This window comes from Rhopalosiphum maidis, chromosome 3 (assembly GCF_003676215.2).
Source record: "Rhopalosiphum maidis isolate BTI-1 chromosome 3, ASM367621v3, whole genome shotgun sequence".
Classification (NCBI taxonomy): Eukaryota; Metazoa; Arthropoda; class Insecta; order Hemiptera; family Aphididae; genus Rhopalosiphum; species Rhopalosiphum maidis.
Window position 1 is genome coordinate 43,809,431 of NC_040879.1, and position 21,628 is coordinate 43,831,058.

The 21,628-nt window shown below is 25.8% G+C and overlaps 1 protein-coding gene across 1 annotated transcript in view; it reads left to right on the forward strand.

Moving 5' to 3' along the window:
- Positions 1-21,628, forward strand: part of LOC113555596 — a 104,540-nt gene that overhangs the window by 49,831 nt on the left and 33,081 nt on the right. The window contains exons 50-65 of the mRNA XM_026960044.1: positions 18-260; positions 1,164-1,345; positions 1,549-1,699; positions 1,775-1,943; positions 3,030-3,211; positions 3,363-3,517; positions 4,757-4,888; positions 5,046-5,148; positions 6,973-7,083; positions 7,199-7,373; positions 7,467-7,655; positions 15,094-15,203; positions 15,353-15,465; positions 16,190-16,301; positions 16,440-16,569; positions 19,429-19,637. Of these exons, the coding sequence (XP_026815845.1) occupies positions 18-260; positions 1,164-1,345; positions 1,549-1,699; positions 1,775-1,943; positions 3,030-3,211; positions 3,363-3,517; positions 4,757-4,888; positions 5,046-5,148; positions 6,973-7,083; positions 7,199-7,373; positions 7,467-7,655; positions 15,094-15,203; positions 15,353-15,465; positions 16,190-16,301; positions 16,440-16,569; positions 19,429-19,637 (2,466 nt within the window). The remainder of the gene's footprint in view (positions 1-17; positions 261-1,163; positions 1,346-1,548; positions 1,700-1,774; positions 1,944-3,029; positions 3,212-3,362; positions 3,518-4,756; positions 4,889-5,045; positions 5,149-6,972; positions 7,084-7,198; positions 7,374-7,466; positions 7,656-15,093; positions 15,204-15,352; positions 15,466-16,189; positions 16,302-16,439; positions 16,570-19,428; positions 19,638-21,628) is intronic.

A 21,628-nucleotide genomic window follows, 5' to 3' on the forward strand; every position in this document is an offset into this window, starting at 1 on the left:
TTTAACTTTGTTTGAAGACACCCAGTGAATATGGAAAAATCATTGATATAAACGTAGCATATCCCAGGAGGAATTTTTCAATTATTAGCGATGTAGAGACAGACACTAAATATTTGATGTCTCAAATGACACTAATACAGCACAGAACTTTGCCGGACGATAAATACGTACTCGGATATAGAATTGATTGGAGAAAACTTGAGTCTAAAGTCAATAGACATCGTATATCTGTATTACTATATCACCCTTCATTCCAAAAAGTAAGTAATTCTAGTATAAGACGTCTCGATTAAATAAACTTCGAATTGTAGTTGTTAACTTTAATTTTGTTTGAGTGCGTACATATTATATTATTTTATTTATAAAAATTATTCAATGTCTGCATATTTTTAAGAGAGCTTGGATCTCGATAGGGTTTTTTTTTAAATATTCACTTATAAATATACTTTACTACAGTGTTGTGTTTTCTATTTAAAAATATTTGTATTGATAATTTTAACTTCGCACCGGTAAAAATCAAAATAATATTCCCAGTTTCGCTGGTAAACTTGTAAATGTATAAACTATTCACACCTCTGATGAGCAAATATTAGAGAAGACATTTTTAAAACAAGGAGTAGGTTACCTAACCTAACCGAACCTACCTTGGTAGTATATTAATTTATTGTTATATTATAAGATGTGGGCCCCTTTATTTATAATAATAAGGATACTTTATGCGTTAAAAACGCCATTCAAATGAGAAAAATAACTAACTATAAATATTATAACAACTTGTTTTTAGAATAATTAGAATAGTGTAATTTGTCTGGTAAATAAAATCATATGATTTTTAATTTATTTTAATTATAATTCCTCAAAAAAAAAAAAAACTAGTGAATTATTTTATTTTTAGTTAGTAATTTATAGTTATTTAGAGAAAATTAATGTTCACATTTTACTTGAATTGTTTTTTTTCTAATGTATTTTAATATTCACAAATTAGTTATATTTTACATTTTAATATTTTAAAAGATACTGTTACTTCACTTTATATTTTTAGATTTAGGTTTTAAGATAATTGCTTAATGGTGCAATTATCATAATATTTAATCCAATGAATGTAATTGATGTATGTTGCTACCTAACCTAACCTAGGGTCTAACGATGTATTATATTTTTAGAATGTTACAATTAGAGGAAACTATTCACGTGGTAATTCGATACTCTTCGATTTAAATGCTGAATACGACTACGCATTGGATTCAAGACGGAAATTTACTATTGGTTGCTTGATTGAAAATAATTCGGCTAAGTCTAAACGAAACTACTTTTTATCCCTTAAAGGAAGACATTTGATTACCAGGTAATAATTAACTATAATTATCAGTCACGTGAATGATTGTATTTATGAAGGATAAGAAAGTCACAACCAAATTATTGATAAAAATTAAATACCGTAAGACAAAATCATCGATGAAAATATATATTCATAGATAATTTGTTAAAACAAAAAAATAATGTGAAAAACAATAAATATTATTACTAAAACATAAGAATTACTTTTAGATTTAAATTAGACGCTGCTGGCACTTTTAAATCACAAGAATTTTATCATTACTTCCATAACAATATTACTTATAAACGAGCATACTTACCAGATCAGTATTGGGATGGTAAGGGCTTATTGGATTTTTTTAACAAAACCATACAGATCGAGGTAAATTTTTTTAATAATAAATTATTACTACAAAAAAAAAAAAAAAAACTAACATTAAATAATATTGTGAATTAGAAATATTCAATTCACGATACTACTATTATCCACGGGAATTACAGTAATTTTCAAGGAACACATTATGTGAACGGACTGATACGAAGAGGAGATGATCAAAACATTGTTGGGAAATTCTACGTCAATATTCCACAGAAAGATACAAATTTAGTTATTAATTTCACTCCAGGTGAGAATAATTAATATTATAATTTATCAATAATACGAGTATTGATTAGTATTTAACGGTAGGTATTATATTTTACATTTATCCGTATTATTGAATGAAAAAAAAACAACAATAACCAAGAAATCGCATTAATGAATATTTAAAAAAACAGGACTTCTTATTGGGCATAACTTTGATTTTAAAATTTTTTTTCTAAATCGTACACTAAAAGTTTGAACTTCATCAATTTTCACGAGTTTTTAATATTTTTTAGTATGTATTTGTATTTTTAATAACGTAATTGTAAATCAAAGTCCAATGTGGCTTATTAAATACCTTCTTCTTTCTACCAAAAAAAAAAAAAAACATATTGAAATCAGACCTATAACATACCTATGTTTTAAGCATAAAATCACACTTGTAAATTGTAATTTTTCTATCTGGCAGAGCAGTTTATATATGCATGCGTGTATTGTATAGTAGTCCATACAACAATACTTTACAGTTTTCACTTATACTAAAAATAATTTACTAAACACAAAGGTACTGGTTGGTGGCAACCAGTGTACAAGTTGATTTAATGTGTTAACCCTTATTAAATAGTCATGAGTAGGTCCTTTAAATATCCTATTTTGTGAACAATTGAACTTAATAAATCATGTTATGAGCAGAAGATAAAATTTGTACGTTTTTTACAATGACAAACGTTATATAAAATGCTTGTCATATATTGGACATATAATGATATACATTTATACTATGAAATTTATATTGTTAGAAAATAAAATTTTTTTTATTTAAATAACAATAAAAATGCTTCTGTGGCGTTTTGATAGGCGTAGTCGCTCTGCAGCTTTATACTTGTACTTCCATATTTTAAATTTTTGTGTACACACTACACATACATCGGTCAATCACCCAAATTGAATGATTTCCATGTCGTCTCTAGGAAATTTGACCAAACACAAACATATTTAACAACTATAAAAAACAAACTAAAATTCGATTTTTTCAAAACCTATACGAAGCATAATATTAGTTTAAATATTTTAAAATTATAATGTATACCTTTTTATTATATAATTATATATTATATTATATTTTTAGATGCAACAAAACAATTGTTTATGTCTGGAAATATGTTAGAGAATAAAATTGCCAAATTTAACATATGGAGAACCGAGGATAATGTAATTATTCCAGATGTCGGATTTTCTTTAAGTCTTAACCATTCTAGATTACTGTCTTCTTCTTTGGAATGGAGAATAGATTTAAAAGATAATATTGTGGTAATTAACATACATCATTATTATTATTACTATTCAGTTAAATTATTATATTTATTTATATAATGTATGATTTTATTACACTGGTTATGTTACACCTCGTGTTTAACTTGGTAATTTATGATGCATAATAATATTATGTGTGTATGTTTAGAGTGTGCTACGTACATCAGTTAACCGTACTTGGTGTTATATCCAAGATACAACAGAGTTTTGGACACATTACATAAAATCTCAGACGGTGGAAACTGCAAATGGCATTTGGGCTGACACAAAACCGGAAATACAAGAATTTCTCAACGATATAAGGTATTGTGATTTTTATTTTATTCAAACTTGGAGAATAGAAACTTAAGAAAAGAAAAACTTTGTGATAAAATTGTTTTATTATTTAAAATAAATGTGTTTAATAGAGTGACGCACTTTATAATTTAATACCAAATACTTTTGGTTTATTGATTTGTACATAGAAAGTATAATATGACCCTTTCTTAGAAGTTGAATTTGTTCAAACATAAATTCGGCACACTCAAAGTCGATTCACTTTGATTTCACGAAGGTTTACAGATTTAAAACAATAGAAAAATTTATTTTAGATCTTCTTGGATCACCTCTTGTACATAAAATGTTTATCATGGACAATGTTCAAATATTCAAGTATTTTATCGATTTAATCGATTGATTTTAAAATAGGACATATGTTCAGTTTAAACAGTAAAACTTTCAAGAAATCAACAAAAAACTGAATCAGTGATTAGAAGTATTATTTAGCATTTAGTTAATAACAATGTTATATTTTAATTATTTCTAAGTGATCAATAAGTATAGTTTAATGTTTTGTGAATTGCATTTTATAATATTAAGTACTCTAAGGAAAATAGTTATATTGTTAAACAGTTAAGTTGAAATTTGACTACGTTATTTCTACACTTATTATTTCAAAAAATTGTAAAGTTTTTACGAATTTATTTTTATATAATTTTGATTTACATAGTTTTCTTATGAAAAATTTAATTTTTCAATAATGTATGTCGTCATTTTATATATTATACATTTTTAATATTATATTCCTATGTAGAATATTTTAATACCTAAATTAAAATCAATTAACAAATTAGTGATCAATTAGTTATACCTAAGTACCATTAGGAGCATTTTATGCTATATCATTGTGTCACTTTTCTCCACTGTTTAAACCTTTAAATACTAATAAATAATTAATTACTCGTTCGAAATTCGATTTTTACGTTAATATAAAAATAGTTCGAAAATATTTGATGCTAGGTATTTAAGATGTATTCTTTCATTCAAAAAACAACACTTAAAAAATAATAACGATACAAAATAGAAAATATTTTTTTCCAACAACATTATTTTAACATAAATTATTACGTAAAAAATATTTTCAAAAAGATTTAAAATCGTCTGAAATATTGAGAGTAGACAGATAAATGGAACATCTTGTTTATGTATACTTACCTATATGGCTATATTATTTACACATACTGTTTATTCTACATTTATTGATGTTGTTCGTAATTTATTCAGCAACTTCCACGTACTAGAAGAAGATTTGGCGTACTTCAGAAAGGTGTTCAATAATTCTTATAACGCGAACGAGTTTTATCTGAAAGATATCCATGGGCTATACATTGCAATGATGGAGGACATGTCATTTATGTAAGTATTTCATGAGCATTGACGAAATCGAAAGTAATATAAACTTATTAAATGAATGTATTAGTACGATGCATTTTTGTGGTGTTCCGTTTACACTAAAATAATAACTAGTAACTTTTTTCTATTATTAATATTATGTTTTCGTTTCATTTTTTAGGGACACAATGGGATCCTTACCACAAATCGTCAATGAAATATGGACAGCACTAGGTGACACAGGCCAAACAATTAGGAAATCTATAGTTTGGTTTATCGATAACGTGAGTGATATTATGCTTATATTATACAATGCCCATAATATATACATGGTTTTACAGTATAATTGATAAGTTTAGTTAACGTGCTGTTATATATTTTCTAATCACTAATATATTTTCTTATTTTTTTATATATACCTATATAATAAAAATAAAATAAAAAATATTGATAAGTAAAAAAATTATTACAAATTGTCAGTTCTTTTTATTACATTCTATATACATAATTTTAAGAATCTAACTTTAAAATTTAACCTGAATAATCATACATTTTAAATTTTACTTAATATATCAATTCTTCAAATGGAATTCTAGTTTAATACTTAAATGTAACTTTGATTAGGATATAAAGAACAAAAATTGATAAATTAACTATTATTATATTTTATATTTTTGATTCTTATTCTCATTTTGTTTTTATTTTGGTTCTCTACTAACATTTAATATTTTTAATTAGACCTATAAAAACTATAAAAATATTAGTAACATAATTTTATAAAACACATTTTCAATAAAAATATAAAAATACTCGAGAAATAACTTTTTTTGCAATAAAATATTAATACAATTAACATTAATTTCATATTTTATTATGAATATTTTAATGTTAGTTTGGTCTGAGGTGCTTGCTTTTCCTGGATCTTAACATTTTTTGTTATTGAAAGTATATAAGTTTATCGATTGCGTACCGTAACTTTTAGTAATTATAATTATGTGGCATAACTCTATAAGGAAAATCAATTTGGAAACAACTACTATATACGCCCAGTAATGCAATAAAAATGCATGATACCTAAATTAGGGATACTTATATCAAACATTATTTTATTATATTTATATGGATACAAACATTATAAGTTATAATATTATATTATAGTCTACCCCGATATTGATGTATATAGCCCATTTTCAGAAGCACGTTAAGACTACTATATAATTGAATATCTTTTTTACATAAAATAACAGTTTAAATATTTGTACTAGAAAGCAGAAATATAAACAACTGCTGCATATTGTAATAAAAACGGTTTCGAACAACAACATTTGTATTGTTAAATTAACTCTTTGAGAATTATTATTATTATTTGCAACGTTCGTGTACTTATATACAATTGTCAATTACCCCGGTTTTATAATATTTTATAGTATTCCGGTCCCATTGTTTTTATTGAAAATATAATATATATTCGAAGAGCTATTATAATACTTACCCTGGTTTTTTGCTTTTGTCATCGTAGTGATTTCTAAACCATATATTATTTTAGTTTTTCTACAAAACCATACCACAGATAGTGTGCTTAGTGTTCTATAAGCTTAGATTTCACACAATCCAGATTCTTATTGGCTGTTAAATTCATTCTCACTGTTGTACAAAATTAAACTCGTTCAGTATCTACGTTAATTGAAAATAATAATATTTTTATTTGGTTGTTCACTGTTCGCATTGAGTATTAATTATAGACTAAAATAACTTATTGATTATTTTTCTGAAAAACAATACAAATATTTTTAAATTATACAATAATACACAAAATTAAACATGGTATAAATTTTTAAATATATTAAAATTAAAAAAAAATATTCCACGATTTTAATGCTCTAAAAACATTTAAAAATGTTCTAAAAATAAATGTCAATTTAAATTAAATTAAATCAAACTTACTAATTTACGTATGTTTGATAAAAATGAGAACTTAACGTTTTTCGTCGATACTAAACGTGAATACAATAAACATAATGGCCTTATAATATCATGATAAGAACAATGAACTATAATATGTCTTATAAAAATGATTACACTTTATTGCTTGACTGTTTTGGTTGTAGATAAAAATGGCCTACGAAGAATTTGGTAAACTATTGAAACGATTGATGGAAGGCGAAGCCTTTGTTTACGTTTCAGACTTTATCAATAGCTCCATGGTTAAATACGACAAAGTGAGTATAAAATATATTATATTAGATAATTACTATAAGATAGAAATATAATAATATATAATTTTTATTAAATACAAGTAAAACTTCATCGGCTTACTGTATTTTTGTTGACCAGTTGATACGTGACGTTCATATATCGTTCATACGGTACGTTGAGAGTATGTTGGAAGAATCGTCAAACACAGTGGCGGCCTATTGGAGCAATGTACTGAAAACTATTGAGCCGACTGTGGTGCAAATTTTCCATCATATCGAAGCTGTTTTTGTGTCAGCTACAAAACACGTCATTCGTGAGTTCCACGAACAGCAATAATTTAAATGAATTAAAAAAAAAAATAATAACGAACATTTTTTTTTATTATTATGGACATATGATACAACAGAGTTTTTGTACGCGAGACAACAAGAGCTTATGCAATCACCGTATTATGCGCACACACAGAATATGACACAAGATTTGGACAGATTTTACAAAGATCTTATGCAAAATGATTTATTTACAAATCTAAAAAAATACTTCACAATATTGTACAACGTCATCAAGACTAAATATTATCCCCTCATACCGTTCGGTAAGTACTTCACTCGCTATCACTTTCTCTCTCTCTCTCTCTTTCTATATATATATATATATATATATATATATATATATATATATATAGATAATATATCTGTAATCTGCATATATTATATATTATATGCCTCTATAGTCTATACAATAAAAATATATCGAAAATATCTGTGTATATAAATATGACACAGTTTCAGTTTAGAACTGAACGTAAAATATTTTTTTTGAGACTCATATGATGAAATGAACAGTTAAAAGTATTTATTTTTATTTATATTTAATTATATTTTTATCCAGTAAAATTTGAGTGACTGATAAATAAGTTGGTTCTGATATCAAACACCGGACACAAGTACACAACCATGTTATTATAATGGACAATGGCAAATTTTCAATAGAAAAACTGGGGTATTGAAGCCTATTTTTTTTTTAAGTTAGTCCGCAAATAGTGTAATTATGAGATGGTAATCACTTCCCCTCCTTCAAGCCCTCCCACCAAATTGGGATAATTGAGATAATAACCTATTATATGTAGTTCTGTAAGGGATAGCTTACCTATTAGTGAAAATAACTTAACGCACTCCGGGGACACCGATTAGCAGTGAATCTAGTCATTTAGCAAAGACAAATGATCTTTTTTTTAGTTGACAATGAAACGATGGTGCTCATGGTATATCTGAGACTTTTTTTTCATCTTGGTTTGTTTTTCTATTATTAAATAGGAAGGTAATATTGTTAAATAAAGACGTAATAAGTTATTTTCTTCGCCAGTTTCGTTTATGTCTGTGTATTTCGTATTTATAAACATGACAAACAAATATCATGGCTATTATAATAATTGCATCAAAGTTGAAAATTATCAATATGTCAAATCGATAGGCTTCTCCAATAAAGCAAATAATCGTCACTAGGAGATTGGCGATTTCCATACTATCTACCCTTTCTGCCTTAAGCTAACCTTACTGGACTATGTGCGTTTACGCCGTTTTATTGCGTGTGTTATGAGAAATAATTATATCGACTCTGTCCGACAGCTATAGCGATAAACATTGGAGAAACGCCGCTTCTTCAATACTTAAATCGCAATTGGGGGTGGGGGGCAATAACACTGAATCAAGCAATATAATGAACTTAATCTGCTGTGAAATCAAGATTTTGTTTTTGACTGTCTGGGAAGTTATTTCCGAGACGATCAACAATGTCGCAGTCACAGGGTAGTAATTTCAACGACCATTATCCCACATAAAACAGACGCAATAAAGTTGGCAAATTTTACAATTTCAATGTAAAGCAAAAAAATAAAAATACAAATAATATAAATTATGTGCATATTGTATTATACATTTATACGCAATAACAGTGTGCATTTTATAGTTTAATACAGAATAGGGAATTTACGTAATTCGCAATCATCCACATGCAAATATACAATCTATCATTGTTTTATTATTGTGAATTCGCATACATTTTGTAAAGTGAATGTATAATACCGTAATGACTAAATGTATATTATTTAATAAATCGTCTAAAATCCGATTAGGATCGATTTGTGTAAACAAATAAACCAGGAAAAGTGAGATGTTTATAACATGGTTATGATATGTACATAGAATTATATTGTGTACATCAATTTATATTTTATCCTTAATGAGTTACTATGAACTATTACATTTTGTATTAATTGTAAATTTGTAACTCTATAAAACATTTGATAGCCGATAGGTACCTATGTTGAAATTGAAATTGTTAATTATTTAAATAAATAAAAAAGTACATAAATTTATTAAATTATTCTAGTACCTATATAGAATCGAAAAAAAACGTACATTTCACATTTGTAGTATTTATATTTAAATAAATATTATGTACAACGTAAGAAGTAACTTAAAGACAAGAAATAATTTATAATAATATTGAGTCTCAAAAATATACACCATTTAGTTATAATGATATTTGTATTTATTTAATGAACATGATAAAATAATAAAATAATAATATATTCAATATAAAATTAAATTTTAGATCACAATTTGAATTAAACCCATTCTAAAATTGTTATAAAAATAGTTTATTTTTACTTTGAAGTAAATACTTACATAACTTTCATATTGTGTGGACTATGAGTTATTATAATAAAACTGCTTGTATGTATACTTTGATAATAATCCGGACTAGGAAGGTAGGCACGGAAGCAACGTGCACGGAAAGACCTTGAAACATAATTTGTTTAATCATTGAAATATTTAAGCTTATAATTCGTATATTTATATGATTTATTATTTTGGTAATTTTTAAAATAATAATTTTAAATTATTGTCGTCGAAAAACTGAGAAAGCTTAAAATCAATACGAAATAATTAAAAACAAAATATTTTCTAGTCTAATGGATTTATTATTTAACGGTAATTGGTAAAAATGGCTACGGACAAATTGTACAGCTAAATAAATGTGCATGTACAAAAATAACCAGAGGAAAACATGACCAAACACAAAATTAGCCCAAAGCAAAAATTAGTAAAATAAAACAAATAGTAGATTCATCTATTTTTTCTAATAGTAGCATTCATTAAAAAATAACAATCCAGTCATCTATGTGTTTTTTAAAAACGAAAATTAATATCTATACGTTCTACATATTATTATATTTACGATTTCAGTGTTTTGTAACATCTAGATAAAATATCATTGTCAGTATGATATTTTCGTTATTATAAACGAAAATATTTTACCACGTTTATTATAAGATATTTAGTTACAATATTTAGTATTATAGTGATTCGGGTAGAACGGAATACGATCTGGAAAATCAGCACATTACGTACATAATACGCAATAGAGCAATAGAAAAACTTCGTGCATTATTAATCCGTACATTAAAATTAGCTATACTTTCGTATTTTTCAAGTTCTAAAATGGAGAAATTAATTAAGGCTAATGTAGTAGATATTGTCAAATAAATAATAAAAATACGTTTTATATCGATTAGATTTATCTAAATTTGACAGATTCGTTCACGTTGTAAAAAATGTGGCTTATTTAATAGTTTGAAATAGCTTTAAAAACTAATATGGGCTATTAAAATGTTTTAATATTATTATTGATGTACACTGTACATTTGGTTTGATCTAACTTTATATTACTTACCTCCTTAACTATTTACTTGTTATTATTATATTATATGTTATCTCTAATACTGTAAAAATTAATTATAGTAAGTAAATGTTACTTTAGGTTAATGATCTTTGACCTTTGTAATTGAACCCTTAAATGAAAAAAAAAATACTGAATAATTATGGAACTACTTCGAGTAGTCACTAAACTTTAATATATAGCATATAAATAAAATGTATAGGTACATATCAACATAAAAATATGAATATATGATATAATGTATTGGTGGATTTAATTTTTTTTTTTAATTTTATGGTAATTTATATTGCCTAAAATAATGAGATGTTGAATAATATAATATCAAAGACATTTTAGTCAGTGGACCATTTCAATATCAGGATTCTGAAAATTTTGATAGTTATATATTATTCATAAGAACGACCGAAATAACTTTAAAACTATTAATTTAGTTTTCTAATATAGGTCCTTATATCTACGTAAATATATATTATGTTATGTACATGTAAACCTATTAACTATAAAGCGTAAGACTAAAACAGTTATGCTAAATACAGTTCAGTTAATGATATAATACAATTTTAAATACAATTAATAAATGTTAAACAATTTTAAGTACAACGTACCAGAATATTTCGTATATACATAAAACAAATATTTTCTCCGTACCTTTGCTTATACAAGTATTCAATAATACAAATTATAATGTTGTCTAATCGTGCTATATACATTTGTTATGAATTATTCTGTAGAATTATATCGTATCTACTGCAGTAATATATGAATACAATTATACTGTATTTTACGCATTCATGCTGTGTCGATCAGGCACGTTGATAGCATTTTTTGGGGGGCCTTCACCATTTGTTTTTTAATTTTTAAAAATGTCTGTGGTCCAGCCACAGTTAAACCAGCCCGTAGATACGTGTCTGGTGTCAATATAAGTATAATAATATTGATGTTAAATGTAAAGCGAACTTACCTAACGAAGGAGTATCAGTATGTCAAACATTTGTTTATAAACCGAAATAATAAATTTAATAATAATAAATAAAAACAAGTGTCAAAATATGACTTTTTATATACATATAACTATAGTTTTAGTAGAACACTATATGTATTGTATTATCATTTATCCTACACATAACATTCGTGAACATAATATAGCACTGTTGTAATCAATCATTACACTATAGTTACGCGTTTTGTCGCGGAAATGTATTTTTTTAAATTTTTTTTTTAATTGCTTTTGTTATTCGGCACCTATTACACGTTTTCATCAAGATAAAAATCCATAATACGTATCATTAAAGTTAAATATTAAAGGGGTTTAAAAAAAAAAATTGAAATAAAAACCAACGTCAATTGAAATTCCGTACGTTAAAATATAAGAAACTCTGTAATATTGTGTATCGTGTATATGTTTGTAAATATATTATACAGTATACAAGTCAAATGCTACTCACTTGCTTGCTAACCGCTACTTTTCAAAAACGTCAAAACGTATGAACTTTTAATTTTGAATAATGTTTTTTCTAGTGTTTTATAGTAGACAGATTAGTATTTATTTTTGATACCATACTAAAGCCTATTTTATTTAGAAGTAATTTTGACTTAGAATAAGTCAGATGTGTGGCTATTTACAAAACTAGGTATACAACATACAAGTTTTTCTGCTCAAACGCATTCTGGAAAAGTTAATAATTCGAAATTCACTAGAAATATGTGGTTAGGTCTTAGGTAGAAGGTACCACTAACTTGTTAAAAAATTTATAATTCAATCCATGTGACATATCATGTAGAAACAATCTCAACATTTTATATTATAATATTTTCATATACAACTTTTTACAAATCAGACATACTTCGTTGTCCAGCAAAACCAGATTTAAACCTGATTAACAATATAACATTCAAGCAAGAATTTTTAACGTATATTTGTACAGGCGGTATATGACTTGCACTTTGCAGTAGATAACCTATTTAGTATATTAATTTATTATAATATTTATATTCTATACTCCTACTGTTTTTATTATGCAAGAGACTCACTAAAATATATTGCGTATAATATATATTTATTATATATTTGCCTATATATTAATATTTTTATAACCATGCAATGTACTTATTTTGTAGTTTTTATATATGAATAAAGTTATTTAAATCAATGACTGATTTCATACGTGTTATAGACTGTATAATAGTCAATAATATTAATATATCTTAAACTTGAATGAATTTAAAGTTGTGTATGATTATAAATAATTCTACTAAAGTTATTGAGAAATGGAGAAAAATTTGTTCGCATAATTACCTACTCAATCCAATAAAAACATTATATTGGCATAAATTCATTCGTACGAGATTGCAAAAAAACTAGTTTTCGTGTAAATACACGTATGGTTTCCTTATAGGGATTGCACTTAAAGAATGTATTCGACAATTTCAAGTCGTGCCAAAAAGAACCCGTTAATAACAATACACATATGATATTATAAAATATCATGTACGCACTTATATAAATTAAATATCTTATTAGCTACACATATAATATTTTTAAATTTTAGAAAATTTGTATTTATTTAACTATGTTTAAGTTTAATTTAATTTAAATTTGCAATAATTTTCAGCTGCTCGACATGCAGTATATTAATAAATAGTATTCGCTTACCTCTTGACACATTACCTCCAATTGTAAATAAATGCATATTGCATAGGTACATCACAATCATCATATGATGGTAAAAACTAGGAAATAATCATCGTGTATTTTGTTCTTGTTTAATATTATGTTTGGAGTTAAAATTTAAAAGTATTACTATTTTTAAAGATATTGTAGTTCAGAACAATTGTCTTAGGTAGATTTTGTGTGAGTTTTATTTGACTTCGTCAATACGATTTAGTGCCTTCAACAACGCCATTAAAGATTTATTTAAAAAAACTGATACTTTAAACTGACTTTAAAAAAAAAAATCAAAGCTTATCCTATTTGTGCCTTTTTTATACTAGATTTATGGCAACCCACCCTTCTTTTCTCAGGAAAATCTCATGTTATACTTAAGTTCCAAAAGTAGCACGTCAATGTGCCTTTACAAATTAAAATACGATAGCTTATTCCTGTATATTTCTCTGTGGGCCCTTCCCCTAATTAAAATTACAACACTAAATTTAATGACGATTACGATATAAGTGATTCTTTCAAAGCTAATTGATATAATTCTTTCGACAAGCCTTAATGTACTTGTTTAATAATTTTAATTCATTACAAAACAACATTTTTGAAAAAAAAATATATTTCTACTAATTACCTATGTCGTTATAGTTAGTTATACTTTTAATTATTTTGGATAACAGTATATATTTTTAATCACATATTCCAAAGCAGTATATTTATTTTAATAACTTCAATACATCAAATCGAATTTCGAACGAGTAGGTTAAATGGTTTGAGTTAAGTTACCTACCTATATCCAAATATTTTAAGTTTTGATGAATGAAATGGAATGACATAACCCAAAACGTTGGCGTCAACTCCACTTATATTAAAACTAAACGGACCGTTTAAAACGATATAACTATAATCCACTAAAAATAGTAAAAAATATATACATTTTTTTTAATGCTATTTCTCAGTGACCATAATTTAAATTATACAAGAAAAAATATTTATTATACTTTTCAAGGAAATGAGTGTTTACCTTTAAAACAATCGCCCCATATTATTATATTATATAATACAAATATTTAATAGGTACAAATACAAATACACTACATCGACAATATGGTGTACAATAATTATATTTTATTGCATGAATAGGTTCAATTTGTACTTATTTTACTTATAAGTATAATATTATATAGCCATATAGGTATACTGCCATACTGGTATATATATATATATATATATACGATAACTCCGACCATTGTTACTTTATGGGGTTTTCCGTTATCCACTACACGTACATATTTTACAAAACGATTTTTGAATAATTTATCCGCTTTACTTGCAAAATGTCAATCTCCTCGTACAAGGGCAAATATCAACTCGATGTAGTAGGTATAGTGACTACTTACTGATATATAGGTTATAGTGTAGGTATGTGCGATGCGTGTACGTACATCATTTTTGGTACTCGACCGAAAAATATTAAAATATTGTGATGTTGCTGTATTTTTCGTATGAAAATTTCACTTTGCATATTACTGTTGCGCTGTTATGTATCAAACAGACAGACGTGTTGTACGACATATGCGTTCTTCGCAATAACATATATTATGTATATGATGTGTGTTTGGAATGATTTCAGCGACCGAAATGAACGCCCTCAGACTGGAGATAATGGACGGCGTGAATCAATTGCTCAAGTTGCCGTTGATTTCTTACGTTATCGACAATACTAAGACAATGATCAACCAAGTAATAATCATTACACAACCGAAAACATGTCGACTGTTGCTCAGACACATAATATATTATTATATTATCTTGAACAATGAAAAAAATCTAATATTATTTTAAGTGTGCGTTATTCGCAGCCCATTTACACTGTTTGTTTTGTTTTTTAGTTTGTGTGGTTTTGCGAATACATTGACTTAAGCAAAAAAATACAAAGCATTATTCCCAAACTAGTGAATCGGTTGTACGATTTAACGTACACGGCTGTCGACAATGAAATGAAGTAAGGCCTGTGTTTGTGTTTGTATATAGGCGTATGAGTCACCAAAGATGTTCCCCCCAATTTACTTTAAATAATGCATTATTATTATTCAATTACCAATTTTAGAATTTACAATTAAACTTAATTACCATATTTTCAAATACTTAATCAATTCGAGAAGTATTCAATAGTATTCTGTGCTGATAGAAACTTACTTTTTTTAAATGAGAAGTACTCTTTTTAATGTAAATTATTGTTAATCATTTTGATGAATTTATATCGAAATTCAAATAAGTATAACTTTTAGATTATTTAAGTTTGTATACTAGAGATAGGTTTTAATAAGTAGGTATTGAATGATTAATAAGGCTATAATAGTTTGGGAATTTTAGTAATTTATATTAATCTTTATGAAAATTTTATAATTTCTATAAAAATAATCTTAGAACGATAATAACGTTTACCTAAATAATACATTTATCTAATATTTTATGTAAAATAATAAATAGTACATATACAGAAGCGAGCATGAATTTTGAATCACCCTTATAACAATTGTAAGTCAACACCACCACCACTGTTTATTAGGATAATAGGTACCTACTTAATTGATATAATGACGTGCCGATGTATCGAATACTAAATTTATTTTTATATACTAAAAAATATATTTAAGTTTATTTGTTTTATAGTTAAGTTAACGGTAAAAAAATCTTAAATTACCGTGTTTATTATATTATTTCAGATACCACAAGGCGAAAACAAAATTCTTATGTAATCCGGAAAAAGGAATTTTAGAACTGGAACAGAAGTTACCGTTCTCATGGCACGCTTTCAACGAAACGCCTAAATATGAAGTAATTTTCAATACGACATGCCTATTATAAATTATTCAACAATTTAATATTATTAAAATATATTTAACTAATTGCACCAAAAACTATGAAATAACGATTAAACACGATCGCTTGGTACTCAACGGTTTTTTTTTTTAGGAAATTCCAGAATACAGAATGGCCACTAAATTGTTGAGCATGTTTGCGCCATCCAATGTGACGTTTTGGTTTTTGTACTACAATTTGATGCCGTTTATGGACTACACAAACTGGTTGCCACCGTTTCGAGGTAGGTGTATTTACACAATTAAGCATATAATATAACTATTAAAAATATTAAAGCTAAGCTAAGCAATTTATATTTTTTAAGTTTTTAATTTAAATAGTGAGCTTATTTTCTTATCAACTTATTAACTTGAATAGTTAAAGAACCCATTGCCACAAATTATATTTTTTCAGTTAATTTCAAAAATTAATACGTTAAGTTAAAAGTTTATATATAATATATGTATATCTTTTGTTACCTATGACGTTAAATACTGATATAAATACATTTCTTGACTTAATAGTATAGTTGACAAAAAACGTATATAAATGCTTAGCATAGGTATAGCTTTTGTGTGCAATAAGAAAGAATACTATAGCCAGTGTAAGATTCATTTTTGACAAAAATATTTGATTATTCTTTGAAAATATTTGAATATTTCTCAATTTTTATATTTTTGTGTGATCCCTGTAGTAATTAAAAGAAAATAATTAATTCCTTTTTGTTTGATTTGAGTAAACTTATTTCTCCATGTTATTAATTTTAATTATTTAGATTTAAATAGTTATATATTGTCTGTTAACTATAATTTTATAGAGCTTTACGTTTTTAACGTTAACTTAACTCAACCAACTTTAGCTAATATTTTATAGTTTTCATGAATTGGCCAACCTTTAAATATCCTATATATTATGATTAGGGCTGGGATTTTAATGCCCTAAAAAATTTCAAAAAATGCTCTTATAAAATGCAAAAATGACTTAAAAAACTCAAAAAATGCACTAAAAAAGATGCCTTCGCATAAAAATCCCAGCCCTAATTATGATATTGTGTATAGGTAATAACAAAAACCACGAGGATGCCCTGTCATTACGGTTTTATAATGCGAATAGGTATATCATATTATTATCGAGTGCATAGCCACAGTTTTTCTCGGTATTTCAGGCTACACTGCTACATATCGCGTAACCGCGTAATATTTTAACGTATCTTTATTATAACACCAACATTATAATGACGATAATTCCGTATATTATAATAATAATGCCTATGGATATGAGTGCGGGTACACGCGTGATCGGAATTTCGTTGCTAAGAAATGTATTTGAATACACGAATCGCGTTTCGTGGTTTAAAGTTTCATACCTTTTGTATTATTATTTGTTAACAATATCATATAATATATGTATATATTATTTAGCTTACGAGAATAGTCTACTATTATACTAATTAGTTACGTGCACCAAACGCAAATTATTTTACCAACCAGACGCGAACTTGTATGTTGCGTATTATTGTATAATACATAAAAACGGTCAATTAATACGCGTGATGGCTATAAATATTAAAATACATAATAATATTGTTTAAAATATTGTGAAAAAAAAATGATTTTACTGAAAACCACTTGTGTAGTAAGTAGACGTACCTCATTAAATGCAAACGTTCGTATCGGAAACGTAATAATTTTTGTATACACAATACACAAATTACATAATATTTGTGTATATGCAAAAATAACATAATTATTTATGTAATATTTATAATATTTGATATTATAACATGTGTGACATTTCATTGTTGAGGACCTATTGTATTATTGTGTAAATATAAAGCAATTAATATTTGCTTGAATTTGACTGTCCCGAATAGAAATTATTAGAATTTATTAAAATATTAGAATTTATTTTTTATAATATTATTAGCACATAGCAATCTCGAAAAATATCTAATAATTGACATGTAAAAATGTATAAATCATTTTCCAATGATCTGTGCAACTTATAAAAAAATTGTACTTTGTAGGTATAATTTTTATTATTATTATATAATAATGATAGGCTTGTTTTTTATCAAACTATACTTTTGCGATCATTTCACAAAAAGTAAACATTAAAAAAGGTTGTTTTTAACACAAAAGTAATTTTATTAATACATTAATTAAGTATAATAGTATAAACGTAAAAGAAACACTTAATAATAGGTAGGTAATACATTGTATACGTGATAAACGGTGTTTGGCTATTATTAATGGGAAATGGATATTTGGGACTTGGGACATGGATATTTGATTGGAAATATGTAGGGCTGGACCGATCCCAATCGATACATCATGTAGTGTAAGTTTTTTTGAACCTATGGTGAAACCGATATAATACCTGTCACTTATCAATTTATATAATATAATGATGTGGGTTATGATGATAATAATACTTTTAGATCTACGAGAAATTCTAAATACGTACAATGTAATTGCGCGTTAAACAATATTGCTTACTGTGGTTATGATTTATTAAATTGATAAACGATAATAAATAACAATAAACAATATTGATATTATCAATATTATCAAACAAATTACAAGCTAAACACAAGCACATGATATTTTATTATTTTTTATTTATATTAAGAAGTAGCTATTATTCATTAATTATTATTTACTTATTATAATAGCTACTATAGTAAGTTATAATCATGTTTTATTAGGTATTTGTCGAGTGAAAAGAATATTTCAATTTTGCGTCGATATAAAATTCCCAACCGGTTCATAAGTTTATAGGCTTTGATCCAATCGTTAAGTTTTTAATGTTAATTCATAGATACGACAAAATAATACATCAAATATTCACATAGATTTTATAATGGTAATACACGACACAAGTACATCAAAATAATGGATATAGAAGAAAAAGTGCTATTGATCCACTCTTCATAAAAAACATATTATTATACTTGTTTATGAAACACTTTCGTAATTCAACATCACTGACTCTATCCATGAAACAATATTGCACTTAAATATTAATAAATTATAATATTATACTTACCTGTTTTCGTTTATTATTTAACTTGTTGCGTAACCACGCACATATTATGTTGCAGCTCACGCAATGATAGTTGGCTCGCAGCACTTTGTAACGTTCGATCAGAGACATTACGACTTTAAGGGACAATGTTCATATCTGCTGGCCAATGATTTTGTCGGTCATGAGTTTTCCTTGGTGCTCAACTATGAATCGGAAATCAAAGGCCACTATACGATGTTGCTATTATTGGGATCAGAGACGATTTCGATAGATCTCCATCGTAAGGTACGAGCAACTTGCATAATATTTTTCTATAGAGATTTAAGGGTAATGTTTTTAGCGTACACAAAAATAATATTTTAATACCACCAATATATTTAATGTTATAATACTATATGATGTATGAGTAATTATCATAAGTATCGTTGTTGTTATAAAAATGCGATAAAGTACCAATGAATAATTGTCTTTTAAGCACGTTGAGGTTCGATGAATAAAGTTCTCTTGACTATTTAATTTCGAATGCTTACAATTAAATGTAGGTACCTATGGTCACTAAACATTATTGTAGTGGAAACTTCAATGGCACGTCATTAATAATGTGTACAACGAACCGTATTTAATACTCAATTTCACATTTTCCACCTCTTCCTAATTCCTATAGAATGCATTTATTTAATACAAATACTTTCATAATTTAAGATAAACGCATCAATAACGCAACAGTAGCGATCCCGTACTTGCATTATTACAATATTTGTATTCCATGATGTAGGTATACAAGGTGTAACAGATAGACTTGACTTGAAAAAAAAATGTATGCTACTTAAACGTATTACAAAAATTGTTAATATCATATGATGTGTAAATAATTTAAGAAATATACTTTTGTCAGCAAATTCTCAAAATCATATTTTTAAAAAAGTTATTACGTTCAAAATTAATTTAAACAAAAAGTATTGATATTTTAAAAAAATTCTTCTAAAAATAAACTACTTGACTGAGATAAATATTTTTGCCGTCAAAATTGTTTTTATAATCAGATTTACAAATCGGATATTTTAAATTTATCCAAAAAAATTAAAATCAATTATAATTTTTTTTATTTTCAATACTAAAAAATAAACATAAAAAAAAAATAAATTTTACATGTAGCACTAGGGTCTTTTAATGATAAATAAAAAAAAAATTAAAAATATTAATTAGAACAAAAGTTATTCCAAAATTCAGTTCTATCTGTTACACCCTGTATACCTATTATAATAATATAGATGATGTACGGGTGACGTGGTAAACGACAATTATTTTGGTATAAAATGACTGGTGGGCTGAATATATTATTATAAAGTACGTGGTCTATCAAACAATGCTTCTAACCGTACTGATTCCTAAAATTTAAAAGTATAAACTATATTTAAATAATTTAATATATTCTAAAACAGCGTTTCTCAAACTGGGTTGCAAGTTGCAAGTCAATTTTAGGTAGGTAGTGAACATTTTTTTAAATTATATATAGATTCTAAGATATTTTTGTTATTTTATACTGTATTAACATAAACTATATGAATTATAAGATGCTGGTTGATAAACCATTATAGGAAAACAAGTACACATTACGTATATCAACTCATTATCAAAAATACATTTATAAAATTATATTAATTATAAGTTTATAAACTTTATAGTATAAAGTAATCACTAATAAGTAGTAAAAGTAATAAAACAATTTTGATTTTTTTTTTTATAGGACTACTAATTGATTCTGTAAAAGTGATAGACTGATAGAGCAACATTTGGATCTTAGTTCTAATGAGATTGAGATTCACTGCTTTAAAATATACATACCTTATAAAAGTATAAACAGTTTATGAAAAATAAAATTATGAAAGGTTTCTGAATATTTGACAACCTGTGACTGGAAATTGTTATTTTAAATATTTTTACTTTGATTTGTAAAAGTGGTAATTATAATTTTTTTAACGAAAAAAAGTAAATCTTTAAAAAAAGTTCAAATATTCAGTACAATAAACTTATATTATACAGGCAAATAACATGTCTGTAAATTTTAATGGAAAAATTTACTTACTTATCTAGAATAAATAAAATATAGCAACAATTAGATAAGTAATAAGTTACTATATTAATTATTATAATTATGATATTTAAAATGATTATTAATTTTATTTTACTATTAATTATGATGTTTTTACGTGTACACTATGTACAATCAATATTTAATTAATTAAATAATAATATGTACAGTAAGTTATAATGAA